This window comes from Aotus nancymaae, unplaced genomic scaffold (genome assembly GCF_030222135.1).
Source record: "Aotus nancymaae isolate 86718 unplaced genomic scaffold, 86718_ANA_hifiasm-v0.15.2.pri h1tg000076l, whole genome shotgun sequence".
Taxonomy (NCBI): domain Eukaryota; kingdom Metazoa; phylum Chordata; class Mammalia; order Primates; family Aotidae; genus Aotus; species Aotus nancymaae.
The window spans coordinates 11,346,301-11,367,544 of record NW_026988491.1 but is presented as its reverse complement, the minus strand read 5'-3'; the positions used below and the strand labels follow the sequence as shown (position 1 = coordinate 11,367,544).

Genomic DNA, 21,244 nt, shown 5'->3' with positions numbered 1-21,244 from the left:
CCTCTCTCTGGCCTGCAGGGGATGGAGGGCACTGCTGAGACACCCCCATGTAACCCACTCATGGTAGGGTTTCCTCCTCCTGGGGGCAGGTACTGAGCAGCTATGGGTGTGGCGCTGTCCAAGGTGCACGTTAAGACGCAGCCGGGGAGGAAGGACCAGGAGGCCAGGGGGCGAGGGGACTCTTTGCAAGCAGAGGCATGATCCTGCCCAGCTTCCTGGCAGGACAGGGGAGTAAGGAGAGCCACAGGGATGCTGGAAGCTGAGACCATGAAGTCAGAGGGCTGGTCTCGTGGGAGGAAGCTGAGGGCAGGCCGGGAGGTGAGTCACTGTGTTTAGGGGCCAGACTCGGGGATTCCTGTCTCCAAGGAAGGAAGGCCGGGTGCTGACGTGCTCCAGACTGTGGCCTCCTAGTAGTAAACAGCAGGAGTGGGTGGCCACCAAGATCATCAGAGCTCTGTGGCTGTGAGGCTGGAGTGCTTGGGGTGGAAGCCACAGCCAGAGGCAGGGGAGCTGTGCGGGGAGGGCCAGCAGCTCGTGACTGCTGGGGGCGGGGCTGTAAATTACATGAACAGTTTTCACATGAGGTTGAGATAAAATCACAGGACAGTGTCGGGGCCCTGGAAGGAAGGAGAGCCAACAGCTCAGCAGCAGCAGGATGGGAGTGGTGCCTACCTGGGAGCGTGGGCAGGGTACAGGCCAGGGCACTGCTCTTGCTCTCCCGCCCGAACCGCTCCTCCAGCTTGCTCTGCAAAGCATAGAACTGGCGGTAGCGGCGGTAGATGAGGTACTTGGATCCTCCTTTCGTCTTCACCTCGATGACAAAAACCTAGGGAGGACAGGGGTTGGGGGAGGGCTCAGAGGCCAGGAGCAGAAGCTAAAAGGAGGTGGAGGGGAAAAGAGGAGGAGAAGGTTGGGGTAGGGGGAAAATGATGAGGATAAGGACGCAGAAGGATTTCTGGAGGAGGAGACACCTGTCAAGTCAAAAGGCTGGTGCCCTAGAAGTAGGCGAGCTTTGCTAAAAAAATAAAAAAAAAAGCTGGAAAAAGTTGAGGAAGTGAGACCCAGCAGTAGAGACAAGAGCCCTTGGAAAAAGGCCATACCCACACTCAGGCCCAAGAAATGAGGAGCCATCCCTTGCAGCCATCCCTTCTGCACTTGAAGGTCACGGTGCAGAGTGGACCCACCGCTGGCTGTGCTGCGGGCACAGGGTGCCCCCTCCATCTGTGTCTGCATATGACAGGAGTGTTGTGGCGGCAACACCAAAGCCCCTCACCCCCGACTCTCCAGGTGGAGGTTCAGAGATCAAAGGACAAGATCAGGGTTTCTCAACCTTCATGCCACGCTGGGGCAGGATAGTTCTTTACCGGGGACAGGGCTGTCCTGCGCACGGTGGGGTGTTTAGCAGCATCCTGGATTCTACCCACTAGATATGAACTAGACCTGCCCCAAGATGCAATAATCAGAATCTCCCAGGATAATGGCAAATGGGCAAAATAGGTCCTGTTGAGTAGCAGCACTGAGACAGAAGTTAAGAGATCAGACAGTTGGAGGCTCAGAGGTCAGAGTGCAAGGTTCAGAGGTCAGCTGAGTGGAAGTTCAGAGGTTGTCGGGTGAAGGACCTGGAATGTCTCTTACAAAGTAGCTGGTGAAGCCTCTCTTCTCTTCAATGTCGGCGATGTTGGCTGAGATGGCAACGTCATCCGGAAGCTGTTCAAAGTCGCTGTGCGAAGCAGAGGAAAAGAAATCCTGGTTATCACCCTGATGTGTTTGGTGGGCTCACCGGGTATGAGGTAGAGTGCACAGTGAACCAACGATGTGGATCCCACACTGGTCTCTCAGCACCCCTTCCCCGACCAGGTCCAGCCACTGACCCTGGAAATACGGAGATAACAAGACACAGCCCAGGCCTTGAGTGTAGGGATGGGACGCTGGCGGCCATAAGGCAATAGCCAAATTACAGTCTAACACATTGTTGTCAACTGCACAGATTCGTCCTGGAGCAAGGCATCAAACATCTCCATACCAGGCCCGGTCCTAGGCCCTGGGTCACAGGGGTAAACAAAGTCAACACGTGCCCTGGGTGGAGTGCTATGGGAGCCCCACAGAGAGACTGCCTCATTGTGCCCAGGTTGGGGAAATCCTCACAAAGGAGGTGACATGTGAGCAAGTCTAGAGGGTAGAAGAGGCATCTGCCAGGTGGAAACTAGGGAGGGTCTTCCAGGCAGTGGGAGCAGCATGACCTATGGAGTGGACCCCGATCTGTGTGGCTGGGGCCAGTGTGATCTGAGACTGAATGGGCAGGTGAGACCAGTCTGAGGGTCCCAGGGGCCAAGCAGGGAACTTCTGTAGCAATGGGGAGCCACATAGGGCTTTGAAAGAAAGTAAAACAGGCCGGGTGTGGTGGCTCATGCCTGTATTTCCCAACATTTTGGGAGGCTGAGGTAGAAGGATCACTTGAGGTCAGGAGTTTGAGACCAGCCTGGCCAACATGGCGAAACGCCATCTCTATTAAAAATACCAAAAAATTAGCTGGGCATGGTGGCGAGTGTCTGTAATCCCAGCTACTCAGGAGGCCGAGGCAGGAGAATGGCTTGAATGAGGAGGCAGAAGTTGCAGTGAGCCAAGATCATGCTACTGCACTACAGCCCGGGTGACAGAGTCAGACTCCATCTCAGAAAAAAAAAAAAAAGAAATAAAATAAAACACAATATGATGTTGGCTTTAGGGGCCAGCTCAGGCAGTCGTGTGGGGAGGAAAGAACGGCAGAGACTCAGGGGAGAGAGCAGCACTGGGAGGCCCTGAAGTGGTCTGACTGAGAGATTGTGTGCACCTGAGCCAGACAGCAGAGACAGGGGGAGATAGACACAATGGCCACCACTCTTGGTGGACACTGAGCATTTGCTGTATCCCCTGCTTCCTCCTGGCCAGCCAAGCACCGGTTTTGTTTAGAGCGGCCACGTGCCTAGCCCCGAGGTGATAGATCATGATGAGTCTGAGCCAAGCATCACCATGTAGCTCCTGTTTCCCAGCCTCCCTTGCAGCTAGGAGCAACCATGTGACCAGTTCTGGCCAATGAGACCTAAGAGCAAGCCTGGTGGAGGGGCTTCTCCAGAGTGTTCACTTTTCTGATTCCAAGGGAGGGACAAGGTCAGCATGGTCTTCCCCTTTGAAGGCAGTCTTGAAGCAAGTATGACATCTGGACCTACAGCAGCTATGTTGTCTGCATGCAGCAAGACACGAGAAGGGCCAAAGGAATCTCTGGGATACTAGTCCTGATGTCACTGGCCTGTAGAACCAACTAGGGCTTAGCTCTGAACTTTTGTGTGTGTGTGTGTGTGTGTGTGTCAGAGTCTTGCTCTGTTCCCAGGCTGGAGAGCAGTGGTGCAATCTCATCTCACTGTAACCTCCGCCTTCCAGGTTCAAGTGATTCTCCTGCCTCAGCCTCCCAGGTAACTGGGATTACAGGCATGTGCCACCACAGCTAGCTAATTTTGTATTTTTAGTGCGGACGGGGTTTCACCATGTCGGCCAGGCTGGTCTCAAACTCCTGACCTCCCAAAGTGGACTTCTTGTTATGTGACCAAATAAGTCCCTGTTTGTTTAAGCCATCATCTGTGTTCCCATTCCCTGCAGCCTAATGAATTTTCAACAGACACATTACCAATTTCTTGTTCCTAAGTTATGACCAGGAGAGGTTGGGAATTATTTGGATATGGAGGTGAAAGAAAAGGCAGTGTGAAGAGTGACACCCACACTTCTGGCCAGGATGGCAGCGAGGGGCAGGGTTGATGGATTCAGTTTCGGGCATGCTAATTTGAGAGGCCTGCTGTGTAGCTCAGGATCTCAGCATGGGGGTCTTGGCTAAAAGGGGCCAGATAAGAAGACCCTTCTGGGCCAGGCGTGGTGGCTCACGCCTGTAATCCCTGCACTTTGGGAAACTGAGGCAGGCAGATCACTTGAGGTCAGGAGTTCAAGACCAGCCTGACCAACATGAGGAAACCCCATCTCTACTAAAAATACAAAATTAGCCAGGCATGGTGGTGCATGCCTGTAATCCCAGCTACTTGGGAGACTGAGGCAGAAGAATTACTTGAACCTGGGAGGCAAAAGTTGCAGTGAGCCGAGATCGCAGCCTGGGCAACAAGAGGGAAACTTCGTCTCTAAAACACGTGGCTTGTGGGTAAGACCCCCGCTCCTGACTCAATGAAGAGCTATCAAGGAATGGAGGAGGGGGCTGAGAGGGACAGAGAGGGGAAGAGAAAACAGACTGCCAAGGAGAGGAAGGAGGAACAGCCAGGGGTTGCTGAGGTCACTGAGTCCAGACACTTGGAGACAGGCAAGGAAACAAGAAGCAATTGTGATTCTTCTGGTGCAGCAATTGGGAAACGTGGGGCGGGCAGGATTGCAGGGGCTGCCAAGGCCAACGCCCCAGAGCTGGCTGGGACCTCAGGAGTCTACACACCCTATTCCCAGTGCATGCCGGACCCACATGACCTGGGATCTGAGGCTGCATCAGAACTCAGGGTGCTGCACCCGGAGGTGACTCAGGGTGGCAATGGGCAGGTAGAGGAAATCCCCTCTCCCGGCCCCACTCTCCAGACATGCCCCCGTGGTGATACCCTTGGGAAAAGCTTCCTCCTCCACTTTCTCCCCTGAGGCTGTGCTTGTCCTGGGTAATTTCCTGTGCAGTATGATGGTGGCGGGGCTGGGGGGGGGGCAGCGGTGGTGGGCAAGAAGGAACCTGAAGGGTAGGAACAGCCCTGAGCAGGGCAGCAGGCAGGTTGGGTAATAAGAACAGCAGCTACCTATTTTCTGAGGGCACCAGGAGCTCTTCTAAGACAGCGTCGCCTTTGCACAGATTGGGAGACTGAAGCACAGTGAGATTAGCCCGAGTAAGTCGGGAAGCTGGGATCTGAGCCCAAGCAGTCTGGCTCCAGAATTTTGTTACCAAACCCCACCATACTGCCCCACTCTCTGAGCTTCCCGGCAACTTGCTGTGTGAACTTTAAAAAAATCCCAGCCCTTCTCAGCCTGTGCCCTCATCTAAAATAATTATAATTTTAGCGAACCTGTATGTGGCACTGCCTGTGGGCCAGACACTGTTCTAAGCCCATTAGGACATATGGGCTTCTCAGAGCTCACAGCTCCAAGGAGAAGGGAAGGGGACGGTGAACACTAAACAAATAATGACAAAATTCAAACAGGCACAGTGCTGAGAAGGCAAAGCACAGGAGCCTGGCCATTATTATATTCCCTCAAAGAATCGATCATGCAGCAGGCAGGAGACATTGGGAGCAGGAGCTTGTACTATGGCGGCTCAAGCAGTGTCAGAGGGCATCCTCGGGCCAAGGGTGGTCAAGGAGGGCTTCCTGGAAGAAGCAGCACCAGTGGTCAGACAGGAAAAGCAAAGAGGAGTTAGTCACGGGACAGCAGAAAAGGCCTTTCAGGCAGGGGGAGCGGCAGGTGCAAAGGCCACAGCCATTCAAGAAGGGCAGGTTCAGGGAACCGCAGGGAGCTGAGCATGGCTGGAGCACAGAGCGGGGAGGTGGAACACGGTGAGAGAACAGCCGGAGAGACAGGCAGGACCTGCTCAGGAGGCACCTCGATGCCTCGCAGAGGGACCTTGAGTTTTCCCTGGGCTGGCCAGGGCCGAGGAAGGGGTCAAGCAGGACACATGCTGGCAAATGCTCGAGGCACAGGAACAGCCCTGGGGATAAGAAGACCAAGCCCCCTCGGGAAGATTCCTCCCTGTGCTCCAGCTCCTTCCCTCCTCTGTAAAATGGGGACAAGAGAGGTGCTTATGTCTCCGGGTGGTCATGCAGTCTCATCTGTAACAAACATAGCCCTAAAATCTCCATCAGGGCAGGGACTCTGCTCACCCTACGTCCCAGTGCCCAGAACAGAGCCCGGCATACAGTAGGTGCTCAATACACGGCCACTACCCCCGTCTGCATTTATGGAGTGTTTTGATGGGCAGTGTGAGAATGGCCTGGCTGCCTGCGGGGCAGGCAAGAAGAGCAGCAAACCCAACTGGAAGTTCCCTGGATTAGCCGCCCCCGCCCCCCTTGGGGACCCCACCCAGGCCCTGCTGGGCTGGGACATTCTGGCTCAAGACACACTAGTGCCGTTCATGAATGGTCCACTTTGGAGCCTGTCCTCAGGGAGGCCGAAATTGGAAGAATCCTTCGAGGGCAGCCAGGGCAGGTTTTGTGGCACCCGGCACATAGTGGTGCTCAAAATATGTCTGTTGGAACCGAACTTGCCACCCCTGCAGCAGCCCTCTCCATCCCTGGATGTCTTGCCTTGGGGTTCTAGAAAGTCCTGCTCTGCAAACCTGCACCCTCGCCTTGTACTCTCTGCAGAATAATCCGGGCTTGCTCTCAGATGAGGTCTTTGAGGTACAGGGAGCCCCCGTGCCCCCAGTGCCTGGCTCAAGGCCTCGTGAAAGGCAGTCCCACCCTGTCTGAGGGCCAAGGCGGCTGAAAGGGGACAGGGAGCCGGGGAGAGGGCACCCACAGGCCTGCCAACTGGGTCTCACCATCATCCCCTGAACCTTTTACCCCAGAAAGCAGGAAGTGTCCAAGCCTCAAACAGCTGCTGTTTCCGGAAGATTCAAGTTTGCGTGCAGCTGGGTCCCCCAAGAGAACGTGTCAGGAGGAAGAAATTCATGTTGGCCAGCCTTACCCAGCTCCAGGACCCGGCTCTGAGCTCAGCAGGGCCACACGGACTCCCCGCAAGCATTTGTTTCTGCTGCCCTTGTCCCCACCCACCCCGCAGGTTCCCCTCGTAGGCCCACGCCAGCCTGGCCTGTCTCTGATGACCCCCGAGTGGCCTCCACATAAATCACAGCAGTCACCTGCTGTTCCAATCCAGTGGGTGCAGGGCCAGGCCCTGTGACCTCAAGGCCTTCACAGCTCCTAGGGCAGTCCTGGCTATGGAGGAAAAATTCTGGAGATGCTTGCCAAGAGACGAGGCTAGACCCTGGTGAGGTTGTGTCCACGCCCCAGCCCTGCCAGCCACTCTCTGTGACCCTGAGTAAGTATCTTATTCTCCCTGGGCCTCAGGTTTCCCATCTGTACAATGGCAAGTTAGGACTAGAAGAATCGAAGACATTTTCCACCTCAAAGATCCATCCATCCATTCATTCATGGATTCATTCATTCATTCAGCAACATTTATGGAGCCCTTGGTCCTGGTGCGCAATAGGAAGGAGCTAACTTCTAGGGATATAGCAGTGATCAAAGCAGACAGAACCTCTCACGGAGCTTGCTTCTCACGGGGGAGCCACTGCTAAAGAAAAAAATAATAAATGAGCCTATATTATTCCAGGAATATAAGGACTAGGCAGAAAAGGGGAACAGGGCAAAGGATCAGACAGCAGTGAGGTGGGGGCCATCAGGGAAGGCTTCTTGGAGGAGGTGGCATTTGAGCCAAGCCCTGAATAGAGGAAGAACAAGCCAGATTCTATGAATTCTGTTTGCACAGATGATGGAAAGTGCTGATCACCATGTGGAGCAAAGGGCCCCAGCCTGGGACCCGGGACAAGTGCGTTCCTCTCCAGACACTCCCACTCACTCGTGTGGCCGTTGGCAAGTTGCTCACCCTCTTGGAGCCTCCGTGCTCTCATTTGTGTCTGAGGATGGTGAGCCACAGCTCGGAGGTTCCTTAAAGCTGTTCTGAGAGGCTGCATTTCTGAGTATTTGGGTTCTGACTCAACCCCAGCCTCTCCTGTTGGTCGGGGGCTGCAGAAGGACCAGCCTTTGTCCCCAAGGCCTATTAGAAGCAGTGAGAAGTCCTGGGGGCAGCCACACCCCGGCACTCACCTCTCGGCCCGCAGCTGCTGGGCCACAGCCATGGTGGGCGATGGTCCCAGGGAGCAGGTGGAGAGTCTCGCCCACCTGGTCCCAGGCTGAGTTCACCTCTCACTTCCTCCAGCCACCCTGCGTCTCGTCTCAGTCTGCGGTCCTGGGAGTCCCCGGGAGCTGCCTTTGGGGAGGCATAGGCCTGCTTCTCTCCACTCTGGCAGAGGCTCCTCCTTCAGGCTCTCTGGGTCTAGCCTATGGCCCACACTTCCTCTTACCTCCCAGCTGCACAGCAATTGAGGAAGTGGACCCTCGGATGCCAGTTTTGCAGCAATCCACTTCCTTGATGCCAATCCTTGGTGTCAAGCCTCAGTTGGGCATAGAAGCCTTGCTCCATCAGAGATGGGGTCCCAGCCATCAGGGGGTCCCCCTCCCCTGGGGAACTTCACATCCTCTGGCCCATCAAGCCCAACCCTCATTCTCTCACTGCTAAGCCTTGCCCAAACTCTTCCCCAGGCCTGGAATGCTGGCCTCCATTTTCCTGTGATCCTTTAGGCCCAGAGTAAATGCCACCTCCTCCAGGAAGCCCTCCTGGTTCCTCTAGCCTCTGTTGTCCTAGAGTGTGAAGTTTGGTTTGTGTTCCCTGGCACTCTGGGGTATCCTTTCCTCATCCTTAGCTCTCCATGCCCAGCCAATCCTCTTTCACAGGTCTGCCAGTCAGAGTGAGTTTCACCCTCCCTGCTTCAACTGTCCTGCCCTGTCACTCTGTGCTCAGGAGAAAGTCTGGAGTCCTTGCTCTGCATACCTCCAATGCTCTTGAGGCCCTGCAGCCTTCCCCAGCCTCCACTCCTGAGCTCCCTTTTTCTCACTGGCTTCCTTTCCATTTCTAGAATGTTCTAAGACATCTACCCCAAGGCCTTCGCGCATGGTATCCTCTCTGCTGGAATGAGCGCTTCACTGCCTCCTTTGCATCTCAGCTTAGAAGTTACATCTTTAGCGAGGACTTCCCTGACCCCTCACCCTAAATGAAGGCCCTCCCACCTACATTCTCTTACAGATCCCTGCACACGTACTGCAAAGCATGCATAACTATTGTCATGTGAGGTTTGTGTATCTGTATGTTTAATGACTGCCTCCCTGCTAGCAGCATGCCTGCCACATTGCAAGTGCTCAACCAGTCTTCATTGAATGAATGAAACACTGCTACTCAGTGACTGTGGCTCCTGACACGTGTGGCTATTTGATTCTGAAGGAACCTCTCCGAGAAGAGGTCCACAGGAGTCATAGTCACAGCCACACCCGTAACTCCCCAGCAGCCACACACACTCTCACACTCATATTCACAGATGCAGAGCAGAAAGGCCTTTTAAACAATTTTACACATGCAAATCCTGGCTGAAAGACAAGAAAGCATAATTTTCAGGTAGGATCAAAGAGAGAGGTCAGAAATCTGTGCCAGGGAGAGGGGAACATGGCACACAGCCCATGGGAAAACCGAGACTGGATATGCATTGCTGGGGCTCAGATTTTAATGCCAAATCTGGGACTAGGTACAGGCCATAGGTTGTGCTGTTGGCAGGAAGGCAAATCTGAGCTCTCCGTGTGAAGTGGGTGTCAAAACATTATGGGAACAGAGTTTCTTAGCCATCTGCCTGGAGTCACGGCAGGAGTTGAGGTCCTCTCGCAGGCTATGGGTGGAACCAGGGACATGTGTACCGGAGCAGCCTCAAGCCTGCCCTCTGCACTGGTGTAAGACCTGGAGATAAGCTGCCCACGTGGTGCAAAAACCCTAAGCCGAGGCATTACATAAAAACAATTTGGAGTTAGTGACTCTGCAGGGCCTGCTCTGTCAACTCACAGACAAAAAGTACAAATCATCAGCTGTGAAAGACTGCTCAGAGCCTCCACACCATGAAGAATTCACACCCGAAGAACTAGAAATAATACAAACAAGAAGTCCAATGAGTTGCTGGTGTCTCGGGGCTCCCAGGCTAGAGGATAAAACATGAGATGCGGAAATAACAGAAGAGGGTTATTAGTGCAGGTGCCTGTGAGTAGCAAGAGGTGCAAGCAGCCAGCCATAACTGAGGGAAGAGGAAGACGTTGATCTCCAGTTGGCAGGAAGGGCAGGAAGTGGCAAAACAATTTTAGCAAGCAAGCGCATACAGAATTTGCAGGTGATTGTGTAAATAGTGTGTGTAGCATATGCCTACAGTGGGAAACACCTATGTGTGTCTAAACACATACAGCTTGTGTAGGCAAGTGTGAGTTTATGTTGTGTCTATAAAAGAGCATATGATGTGTATAGTGGTGGCCTTGTGAGTAGGAGAGAATACACTTAGGTGTTCAGATTGAAATCAGTGCCCAATGAGTATAAACACGAGTGCATTTATAATAGGTGAACTCAGGCAAGCTGACATGTCCTCTTTGAACCTTTCTTCTTCACCAATCTGTAAAACAGGCTTGCCTAATGGAGTTGTAGTAAGAATTAGTAGAAAAATTTATCAAAGTGCGTAGACACTTGGAAGTTGCTTATTCTTTTTTACCATTTTCGGTGTGTACATCTGTGTGTGTGTGTGTTTCATGTGGGTCAAGCCCTCAACTTTACCTTCCCAGGTTTTTTCAGGTCTGGCCTTCCCAAACCCCAGCCCCCACTACCCCCCAAAACCTCCTGTGGCCCTGACTCAGCCACTGGGAAGCCATCTCTCCACCTGGGGGACAAGGGTGTCCAGGGAAGAGCCTGTGATGGGCCAGTTCCTCCCCTCCTCCCCTCTTTCTCTCCTTTTCTTCTGACCCTGCCCATGGTTCTGCTGAATACAGGTATTTCTCTGCCTCCTCACACACAGAGCACTGCTGCTAATTTTATGCCCGAGCTCTGATACAGTGTAATTTGAGGCCAGGCCCTCTGTCAGCAATGGGCTCCCGTCCTGCTGCTGCTGCAATGCCCGTACCTTCTACTCCCTCTCCAGAACTGGGCTCTTGCTGCTGCTGCTACAGAGGGAGAATGAGGCAGAGGAACGTCCTGGTAGAGGAGCCAAGCCCTTCACACGTTCCATTAATCAAGTATCGATGGAGTCTGTTTTGGGTAAATGCAAAGAAATGCCTGAAGTGACCTCTCACATATGGAGACCTGATTTTTTATAACCTCCACATCCCACAGCCTCTGAATAAACAAACAAAAAAAGCCATTGAATGGCCAGAATTGGTAGCTCAAAGTCTATGCATTGACACTGGCATCTTCTATTCACAGAAGAAATAAACAAGGAGACTGGTCCTCTCTTCCTGCCAACTCTTAAAGTAGTGAGTTAGGAGAGGGAAGAAAATTCCCCAGGGAAGTCAAATGCAAGTGACAGTTCAGTGACAGCCTGACAATAATAAAGGCCATGGAATGCTGAAAAGAATATATATACTCAAGAACTCAAAAACAGATACCAGAGGCCATTCAGAGAAAGGCATCTGGGCATCTCATAACACCAGTTACTAATGTCCATTCATAACCACGTCCCCAGGAAAAAGTCTAATACACCCAGACCACGCCTGGGGGAACCCCAGAATCTGAATGGAAACTGGATGTGCAAATCATAAAAAATGCACAGCACTTTTCAATCCTTCCTCATGCAGGGGCTGGGGTATACAAGATAAGCCATCGCCCCCATTTTGGAGATGAGGAAACCCACCACTCAAAAGCAGCCAGCAGCCAGGGCTGAGAGTTCCAGCCACAGGAACTGAAACTCCGTGATAGGGAAGAGGAGGGCAAATGCTTGCTGCCTACATCAGCCACTCTCCCAGGTAAGAGAAGGAAAATCCCTGACTGGACTGTGTAAGATTCCTGGGGATCCCTCATGCACTCAATTCCCCAATCCTGACCCACATGTGTCTTCCTTTATAATTTATGAGGGAAACTTCACTGGACCTCCTCCCTGAGCCATAAATAGCCATCCCTGGCAGGCCCCCCATGCAGTATTTGAAGACAGGGAGGGTATAGATGCAGCCAATTAGACAGCAAGCTCCCTGAAGGCAGAGAGCCTGCTCTTCTCTTAGGAAACTCTGGCACACGGCAGAGCTGGGTCTAAATCTCATGTACCCTGGCTCTGTCATGCACTAGCTGTGCAACCTCTCCCACCATCGTTCGTTTTTCTAAATGGAGATAATATTTGCCTCTACATTACTGTTATTTGGAGGGGAAAATTGTAGGATTATTGTATTGTTCACTCATTTACAAATGTGTTGAGCACCTACTATGTGCCAGAGACCTACTGTGTGCTAGGTCCTAAATGAAACACAGCCACTGTTCTTGAGACACGTACTTACTAGAGGTGTGTTACATAAGGCAATGAACACCAAATGCTTAGGACAGTGCCTGGCACATAGTAGGTGGTCAGTAAATTCTAGACGTTAATGTAATTATTGACGATCATTCCTTGGTGTGGCTTGGTCCCTCTCTTTACTGACTCCCCCTGCTGCACAGCTTGGTCCTCTCTGTCACGCAATTAACATTAAATTCTAACTTTTTTTCCGCATCTGTCATCTTCTTTTACCACGCGGGGGCACCAGGACACGCACTTCACTTGCGGAACCGGCTCTGCGTTTAATCTTAAGTGTTGACGGGAACAGACCGCCAGGGGGCGCCGCGATCAGCAGTCAAGTCCTCGCTCTGCAGCGCCACCTAGAGGTTGAATGTCATAAGTCACATTAGAAGGACCCGGCCAAGCAGAGGGTCAAATTGTAGCCGGCCAGGCAGAGTGCGCAAGCCACTAGCTCCGACAACCTCTCCAGACCGCCCCATCAGCCAGAATCTGAGCTGCACTCAAGAGAAGCTGCTCTCTGAGCAGAATCTCCTCTCCACCCTCATAAATACGGTAACAGCCAAGTCACTCTGAGAGTTGACTGTATAACCACCCCTACACGGTAAAATTGCCAGGAGGAACACGTGAGCCAGCATTTGCAAAGCCCTTAGTACAGTGCCTGGCCCACAGTCCAGCTTGGTTCATGTTGGCTCTGACTGTTGTTACTTAATCCTCACACCAGCCCCCATAAAATAGTGGTATTCTTACCCCATCAGGAGATAAGGAAACCCAGGCTTTACAGGATTAGAATAAATCAAAGTGATTTGCTTAATGACAGGCAGAGTAAGATGTGGACCTCAAATCAGGCTGACTTCAAGACCCACTCTGTTTGTTAATAACTATGCTGTGCTGGCCCTCATTCATTCATTCACTCCACAAGCATTCATCTAGCATCCACTCTGCACCAGGTATAAAAGATACAGAGATGAATCCAGCACAGTTGCTGCCCTCAAGTAGCTTACATTGCTTTTGAGGTACATAAACACACATGCACACACAGGCACACATACACACACACGTATATATACACACACATGAATGAACACACAGGCACATATACAAATAACATGGGCACATATACACATACACACATGTACATATATACATGCACACAGGCACATACATATAACACATATATATGCACATATACACATGCACACACATACACAGGCACACATATGCGTGCACAAGGCACATATACATATGCATGCACATATATGCACACATACACATGCACACACATATACACACATGCACACATAAGCACATATACACATAACACACATGCACACATACACATAACACAATGCACATATACACATGCATACATGTATCTATACACACATGCATGTACACACAGGAACATATACACATAACGCACATGCACATATACACATGCACACACAGGCACATATACACACAACACATGCACATATACACATGCATACACATGCATGCACACATAGGCACATATACACATAACACAGGCACATATACACATAACACAGGCACATATACACATGCACACATATGCAAATAACACAATGCACATATATACATGTGCACACAGGTACATATACACATGCACATGTACACATGCACACACATTCACACATGCACAGGCACCTAGAAATGCACATGCATGCATGCACACACATGCAAATACACACATGCATGCACACACATGCTCACACAATGTATACACACACAGAATCAAGTACAATTTGGGGAAAACTGGGAGATACATGTTTTACATTCAGTTCCACCTCCAGTGCTATCTTCAGTCCCTAGAGGTTACAAATACAAATTTCTACAGCGGCCTGGCAGGTAGCCTGGAGGTTTCAGATGGATCCGGGGGTGGAAAGGTAAGGGAAGTAGGCTGTAGCCTACAGTCTGCCTTTAATTAACCTTACATTCTGGGACAGAACTCCAAGGAGTCTAAAAACTCTATGTTCCAGTTTGTCATGAAGGTACATTGTCAAAGTAGGAGAGAACTTACTTTTTAGCCATCTATTGGCTTGACTCATAACTGTACATATTTAGAATCATGGTACATCGGCCTGTGTCCCATTGCTCCAGGCTCGACACATGTCAGGGTCAGTGAGCAGGACAGATGGACTTGCAGGTCATGGTGAGTCTCAGGATTTCATTCTAAGAGGAAAGAGAAACCATCCAAGTGTTTTAAACAAGGAGTGATACAATTGGGTTTATATTCTTTTAAGATGCCTTAGTTCACTACTTGGATAGGGCCTTGCAGGAGGGTGGTATTAGAAGCAAAGGGAAGAAGCATCACTTCTAACAACGTTCTACTTCAATTTTTAAAAATCAGCTTTATCAGCTTATCCACCACGATCAAGTAGGCTTCATCCCAGGGATGCAAGGCTGGTTCAACATACGCAAGTCTATAAACGTAATTCACCACATACACAGAACCAAAGACAAAAACCACATGATTATCTCAATAGATGCAGAGAAGGCCTTCAACAAAATTCAACAGCCCTTTATGCTAAAAACGCTCAAAAAACTAGGTATCGATGGAATGTATCTCAAAACAATAAAAGCTATTTATGACAAGCCCACAGCCAATATCATACTGAATGGGCAAAAATTAGAAGCATTCCCTTTAAAAACTGGCACTAGACAAGGATGCCCTCTCTTACCACTCCTATGCAATATAGTATTGGAAGTTCTAGCCAGAGCAATTAGGCAAGAAAAAGAAATAAAGTGCATTCAATTAGGAAAAGAAGAAGTCAAATTGTCCTTATTTGCAGATGACATGATTGTATATTTAGAAGACCTCATTGTCTCAGCCCAAAACCTCCTTAAGCTGATAAGCAACTTCGGCAAAGTCTCAGGACAGAAAATCAATGTGCAGAAATCACAAGCATTCCTATACACCAATAACAGACAAACAGAGAGCCAAATCATGAGCGAACTCCCATTTACAATTGCTACAAACAGAATAAAATCGTGGTACATGGGCCTGTGTCCCATTGCTCCAGGCTCTACACAAACAGATGGAAAAACATTCCATGCTCACAGTTAGGAAGAATCAATATTGTGAAAATGGCCATACTGCCCAAAGTAATTTATAGATTCAATGCTATCCCCATCAAGCTACCATTGACCTTCTTCACAGAACTGGGAAAAACCACTTTAAACTTCATATGGAACCAAAAGAGAGCCCACATAGCCAAGACAATCCTAAGCAAAAAGAACAAAGCTGGAGGCATCACACTACCTGACTTCAAACTATACTACAAGGCTACAGTAAGCAAAACAGCATGGTACTGGTACCAAAATAGAGATATAGACCAATGGAACAGAACAGAGGCCTTGGAAGCAACACCACCCATCTACAACCATCTGATCTTTGACAAACTGGGCAAAAACATGCAATGGGGAAAAGATTCCCTGTTTAATAAATGGTGTTGGGAAAACTGGCTAGCCATATGCAGGAAGCTGAAACTGGACCCCTTCCTTACACCTTATACAAAAATTAACTCCAGATGGATTAAAGATTTAAACATAAGAATTAACACCATAAAAACCCTAGGAGAAAACATAGGCAATACCATTCAGGACATAGGCATAGGCAAGGACTTCATGACTAAAACACCAAAAGCAATGGCAACAAAAGCCAAAATAGACAAATGGGACCTAATTAAACTTAAGAGCTTCTGCACAGCAAAAGAAACAATCATTAGAGTAAACTGGCAACCAACAAAAAGGGAAAAAAATTTTGCAATCTACCCATCAAAGGGCTAATATCCAGAATCTACAAAGAACTAAAGCAGATTTACAAGAAAAAAACAAACAAACCCATTCAAAAGTGGGCAAAGGATATGAACAGGCACTTTCCAAAAGAAGACAAATATGCAGTGAACAAACATATGAAAAAATGCTCATCATCACTGGTCATTAGAGAAATGCAAATCAAAACCACGTTGAGATACCATCTCATGCCAGTTAGAATGGCAATCATTAAAATATCTGGAGACAACAGATGCTGGAGAGGATGTGGAGAAATAGGAACACTTTTACACTGTTGGTGGGAGTGTAAATTAGTTCAACCATTATGGAAGACAGTGTGGCAATTCCTCAAGGATCTAGAAATAGAAATTCCATTTGACCCAGCAATCCCATTACTGGGTATATACCCAAAGGATTATAAATTGTTCTATCATAAAGACACATGCACACCTATGTTCACCACAGCGCTGTTTACAATAGCAAAGACCTGGAACCAACCCAAATGCCATCAATGATAGACTGGACAAAAAAATGTGGCACATATATACCATGGAATATTATGCAGCCATAAAAAATGATGAGTTCATGTCCTTTGTAGAGACATGGATGAACCTAGAAACCATCATTCTCAGCAAACTGACACAAGAACAGAAAACCAAACACCGCATGTTTTCACTCATAGGCGGGTGATGAACAATAAGAACACTTGGGCGCAGGGAAGGGAACAACACTCACAGACCTAGGTGTGGGGGTGGAGGGGGGGAGGGAAGGGACAGCGGCAGGGGGCAGGAAGGATGGGGAGGGATAACACTGGGAGAAATGCCTGATGTAGGTGACGGGGGTGTGGGGGTAGGGGGGGCGGGGAGGAGCCTGTGGAGACAGCAAACCACCATGGCATGTATGCACCTATGTAACAATCCTGCAGGATGCAGGACGTGCACATGTACCCCAGAGCCCAAATACAATATTTAAGAAAAAATTCAGCTTTATCAAGATACAAATTATACACAATAAAATTTACCAACTTACAGTATACAATTCCATGGGTTTCAACAGTTGTGTAACCAACACCAGAATCATCATATAAGACATTTCCATTCTCTCAAAAGATCCCTCAGGACCCTTTGCAGCCAATCTCTTTCCCCTACCCCTAAGACCTGGCAATGACTAATCCACTTTCGATCGTGCTATTTTGCCATTTCAGAAATTTCGGACAAAACCACAGAGTATGTGATATTTTCTGCCTGTTTTATTTCACATAGTATAACGCTATTGAAATTCACCAATGTTGATATGTACGTAAGTATTCATTCTTTTTATTGTCAAGTAGTATTTTCTATATGTAGTATTTTATAGTAGTATTTTGTATGGATATAACATAAGTTGTTTTCCCTGCACACGTTCATGAACATTACGTTTTTTTTCCCCCCAGTTTGCTTTCCAGGTTTTTTTTCTAGGCTGTTAAAACCACGGGGCTACAAACATCAAGCATAAATGTTTGAGTGAGCATGTGGCTTCATTTCTCTTGGATGAGAGAGAGAGAGATGCTGGGTCATATGGCAGATGCATATATAACTTTATAGGAAAACTGTTTTCCAGGCCGGGCGTGGTGGCTCACGCCTGTAATCCCAGCACTTTGGAAGGCCATGGCGGGTGGATCATCTTATATCAGGAGTTCGAGACCAGCCTGGCCACCATGGTGAAACTCCGTCTCTACTAAAAATACAAAAATAGCCGGGCGTGGTGGTGGGCGCCTGTAATCCCAACTACTCGGGAGGCTAAGGCTGGAGGATCGCTTGAAACCAGGAGACGGAGATTGAGGTGAGCTGAGATCACGCCACTGCACTCCAGCCTGGGCGACAAAGCAAGACACCCTCTCAAAAAAAAAAAACGGGGGAGCGGGGACAAAACTGTTTTCCAAGCAGTCAAACAATTTTGCATTCCCACCGACCCATGTATCAGGAGACAGAGGCTCCAAGGTACCCAGTGTGCACTGGCTCAGAGGCAGTGGCTCCAGGTCTGTACAGACTGGGAGTCTAAATGAGTCACAGCCTCTGGGATGGTTATTAAACGATTTTCTCCCAGCTCCAAACATTTTTTCTACCCTCTGCTTTATGGGGCCAGAGCTGGGACTCCAAACCCTGTTTCTACTTTGCCGGCTGATTTCCGCGGCTCTTGGCCAGGAGGGGGTGCTGGAGGGAGACTGGAAGGATGGAGAGGAGGGAGGGGCTTGCTCCTTTGAATTTGCTGCAGGGACCCAACTGCCCTGCCCTGGAAGCCATCTTGGCCCAGCAGCAGTTGATTCTAGTTTGTCGTTTTTTAAACATTTCCAGAGCCAGTCTCACCCCATCCCTTCCTCAGAGGTCTGCAGTTCTGAGTCCCAGCTCCTCCCCCGAGCTCTAAGCTTCCAGCCTGAGGCAACCCCACTCTCTTCCCCTCTGTTCCCATGGCCACAGGAGTGATGGCTGCTTCCTGAAGTTTCTATCTCTGGTTACCTCAGTGTCTCCTTTTCCCTTTCAGTCATCCAAAATCTGTTCAAGCGTCTCCTCTGTAGAATTCTCACTTGCAACATAACTTGTGTGTTTTCTGTGTTGCCAAACCCAGCCAGCCTAGCAGGCAGCAAGACCCAGCACCCAGCTCCAGGGTGTCCCAAGGGAAGCAGGGCAGTCAGGCAGGAAGAGCTCTCACTCTCTGGATATGAACTCAAACAGCTCACCCAGGCACCCCGAACCTCAGGTTATTTACCTGCAAAATGCACCCAAATGGAGCCTAACGTAAATGAGGGCTTAATAAATATTTGGGGGAGGAAGTGGAATAAGAAGGTATTTTATATCAGTTATTGACACCTACTTCATTTGAGCATGTTACAGATTTTCTTCCAATACCCTGCAGGGAACGCCAAATCCTTCTCTTCTGCACTCTGTGTCTTTGTTCTTCTCGATCAGGTGCAGCAGAGACTGCTAACATCCCATATGATCCACTCTCTCCTTTTTCCTTTCGTGATAAAGTCCCTGAGTTGCAGCTGGACTCGTGGTCAACCAGCTAAAGAGAACATTTGCCAACCTACCTCGCAGCTACCTGTGACCATGTGACCAGGTGCTGGCCAATGGAGTGGGAAGGGAAGCCATGGGCACACCATCAGGCTGTGCCCTTAAAGAGAGAAGGTGTGTCTTCCATTTCCCATCTTCCCTTCCAGCTGGCTGGAGAGGCCAACTATGGAGAATAGTTAAGCAACAAAACAGCTTGGATCTCTGACCCTGCTTCTGTTCAGATTGTTTCTATTGTGTTTGTGTTTAAGCAGCTGATTTATTGGTGCTTGTTATAGCAGCTGAACCTGTACCCTACCCACTGGAGCAGGGATTGTCAAATACTTTATTTTCTTTCTTTCTTTCCTTCCTTCTTTTTTTTTTTATTTTATTTTTTTGATGGAGCCTCTCTCTGTCACCCAGGCTGGAGTGCAGTGGCACAATATCAGTTCACTGCAACCTCCACCTCCAGGGTTCAAGCAATTCTCATACCTCAGCCTCCTGAGTAGCTGAGATTACAGACACCTGCCATATGCCAGGCTAATTTTTGTATTTTTAGTAGAGACGGGGTTTTACCATGTTGGCCAGGGTGGTCTCGAACTCCTGGCCTCAAGTGATCCACCCGTTTCAGCTTCCTAAAGTGCTGGGATTACAGGTGTGAGCTACCACACCCAGGTGACAAATGTTTTCTGTTGGAAACAGATGCTCGGTGCCCCAAAGAAAATTAGCACTGAGACAAAGGATCTCTTAGCAAAGCAATTTTTACTTTTTTACTTCCTGCACTGCAGGAAGGGTACTCTCGCTAGCCATCTTGCCACAAGAGTACAATGAGCAAAGAAAAAGCAGACATATTTATCCCTTACGCATTTGGGGTTGTCCTTACTGCTGTGTCTAATCTTTGTTGACTGGAGCCAGACTTTACAATCTAAAACCCGATTGGCTAACAACTTAAAACTTTTCTAAACAGGTAAGGGGCATAGGCTGCAAGATGGGACATGCCTGTGAGCATGTCCAGCACAGATATCTTGGTTAAAGTACAAGGACATAGAATATACTATGTGCCTGTAAGCATGGCATGTCTATCAGCTACATAGGGCTTAACAAAGAGTTAACAGCACACTTACGATTTATTATTTAATAAGATAGGAAACTTGAAAGATGAACTTTTCTACTTCCCACATTTTCTATAAAGGGCCAGATAGTAAATATTTTAGGCTTTGCAGGGAGTTGTCTGTCACAAGTGCTGAATTCTGCTGTCACAGCCCAAAAGCAGCCAAAAATAATAAATAGTTGAATGTGCATAACTATCTTCCAATAAAGCTTTATTTATAAAAGCAAGCAGGTCTGTGTGGACACTGCACCAGAGTTAACAGCAAAGAAACTCCCTTGCAACAGTTCACATAGAGAGATAACAAGCGCTCAGGAAGGTGAATCCTGGGTGAGGGGTGAGGCAGAACAGCTGCCCGAGGGTCCCATGCTCCCTGAGGGTCTACCTGCGATTCCTGCTGCTGCTATGATGCCACTGCCTTTGAAACTGCCCAGGAAAGCAGGGCTCCTCTGGCTCCAGTTTGCCTAGCACAGATATATTGGAATTTGACTTTCCTAAAGGTGTCAAAAGGGGAAAAATCTACAGCCAGCAGGAAAGCAGTGGCTTCAGGCTGACCAGCATCTGCCTGAGGCCGTATTCAAAAATTAGTCATGCCTCCAAATATGAACTACAAAGGAATGCCAACCTCCCCTTTCCACAAGCCCTCTCCTCCCTCCTCTGCACTGCAGCACTCTGAAGCCCCTCGCCCACCCCATACCTTCCCTCCAGTCTAGGCACCATGTCTTCCTCCCTTCCTCTGCCTGCTCATCATCCTGTACATCAACTTGACTTCTCCTGATGCGTTCTCCCCATTTTCCTCCCATCTCTATAATTTTATGGCTTTTCTTCATCCATTTGATTCGTTGCATCATCCGAGATCCAAAACTGAGCAAAGACTTCCCTTCAAGACTGGGGTCAGCACCCTCCCCAGCTAGAGATGTCACCTTAATTCCAGCCTCTGTCAGCATCTTCACTTCTCATCCCCTCCTGCTAAAGATTCCATACCACCGGCACGTTTGGGCGCAAGAACCATGTCACATTCATCTATGAATCACCGGTGTCCAAAACAGGACCAATAAGCACTTGTGGGAGGAAGTGAAGGAGAAAAGGAGGGGAGGATGGAGGCCAAGAGTGAAGAAGGAGACAAAGCAAGTGGGTAGACTCACAGTAGGACGGGCTTCCTGTCTCAGGCATTCCCCTCTTGCAAAGCGAGGCCAGGGCCCAGGTGAC

The 21,244-nt window shown here is 49.3% G+C and overlaps 1 protein-coding gene across 7 annotated transcripts in view; it reads right to left on the bottom strand.

Moving 5' to 3' along the window:
* The window catches only part of NCF4 (neutrophil cytosolic factor 4), a 95,088-nt gene that overhangs the window by 11,813 nt on the left and 62,031 nt on the right, over nt 1-21,244 (bottom strand). For 2 of the 7 annotated variants that reach the window (XM_012476360.2, XM_064368002.1), the window contains exons 3-4: nt 1,636-1,720; nt 673-826 (exon numbers count right to left, since the gene is read on the bottom strand). In XM_012476360.2, the coding sequence (XP_012331783.2) occupies nt 673-826; nt 1,636-1,720 (239 nt within the window). Of the gene's footprint in view, nt 1-672; nt 827-1,635; nt 1,721-7,823; nt 8,820-12,310; nt 12,469-14,147; nt 14,300-20,958; nt 20,977-21,180; nt 21,201-21,244 lie in introns of those variants that run through there. The other 5 variants (XM_012476362.3, XM_012476363.3, XM_064368000.1 and 2 more) reach the window with 5 other exon arrangements.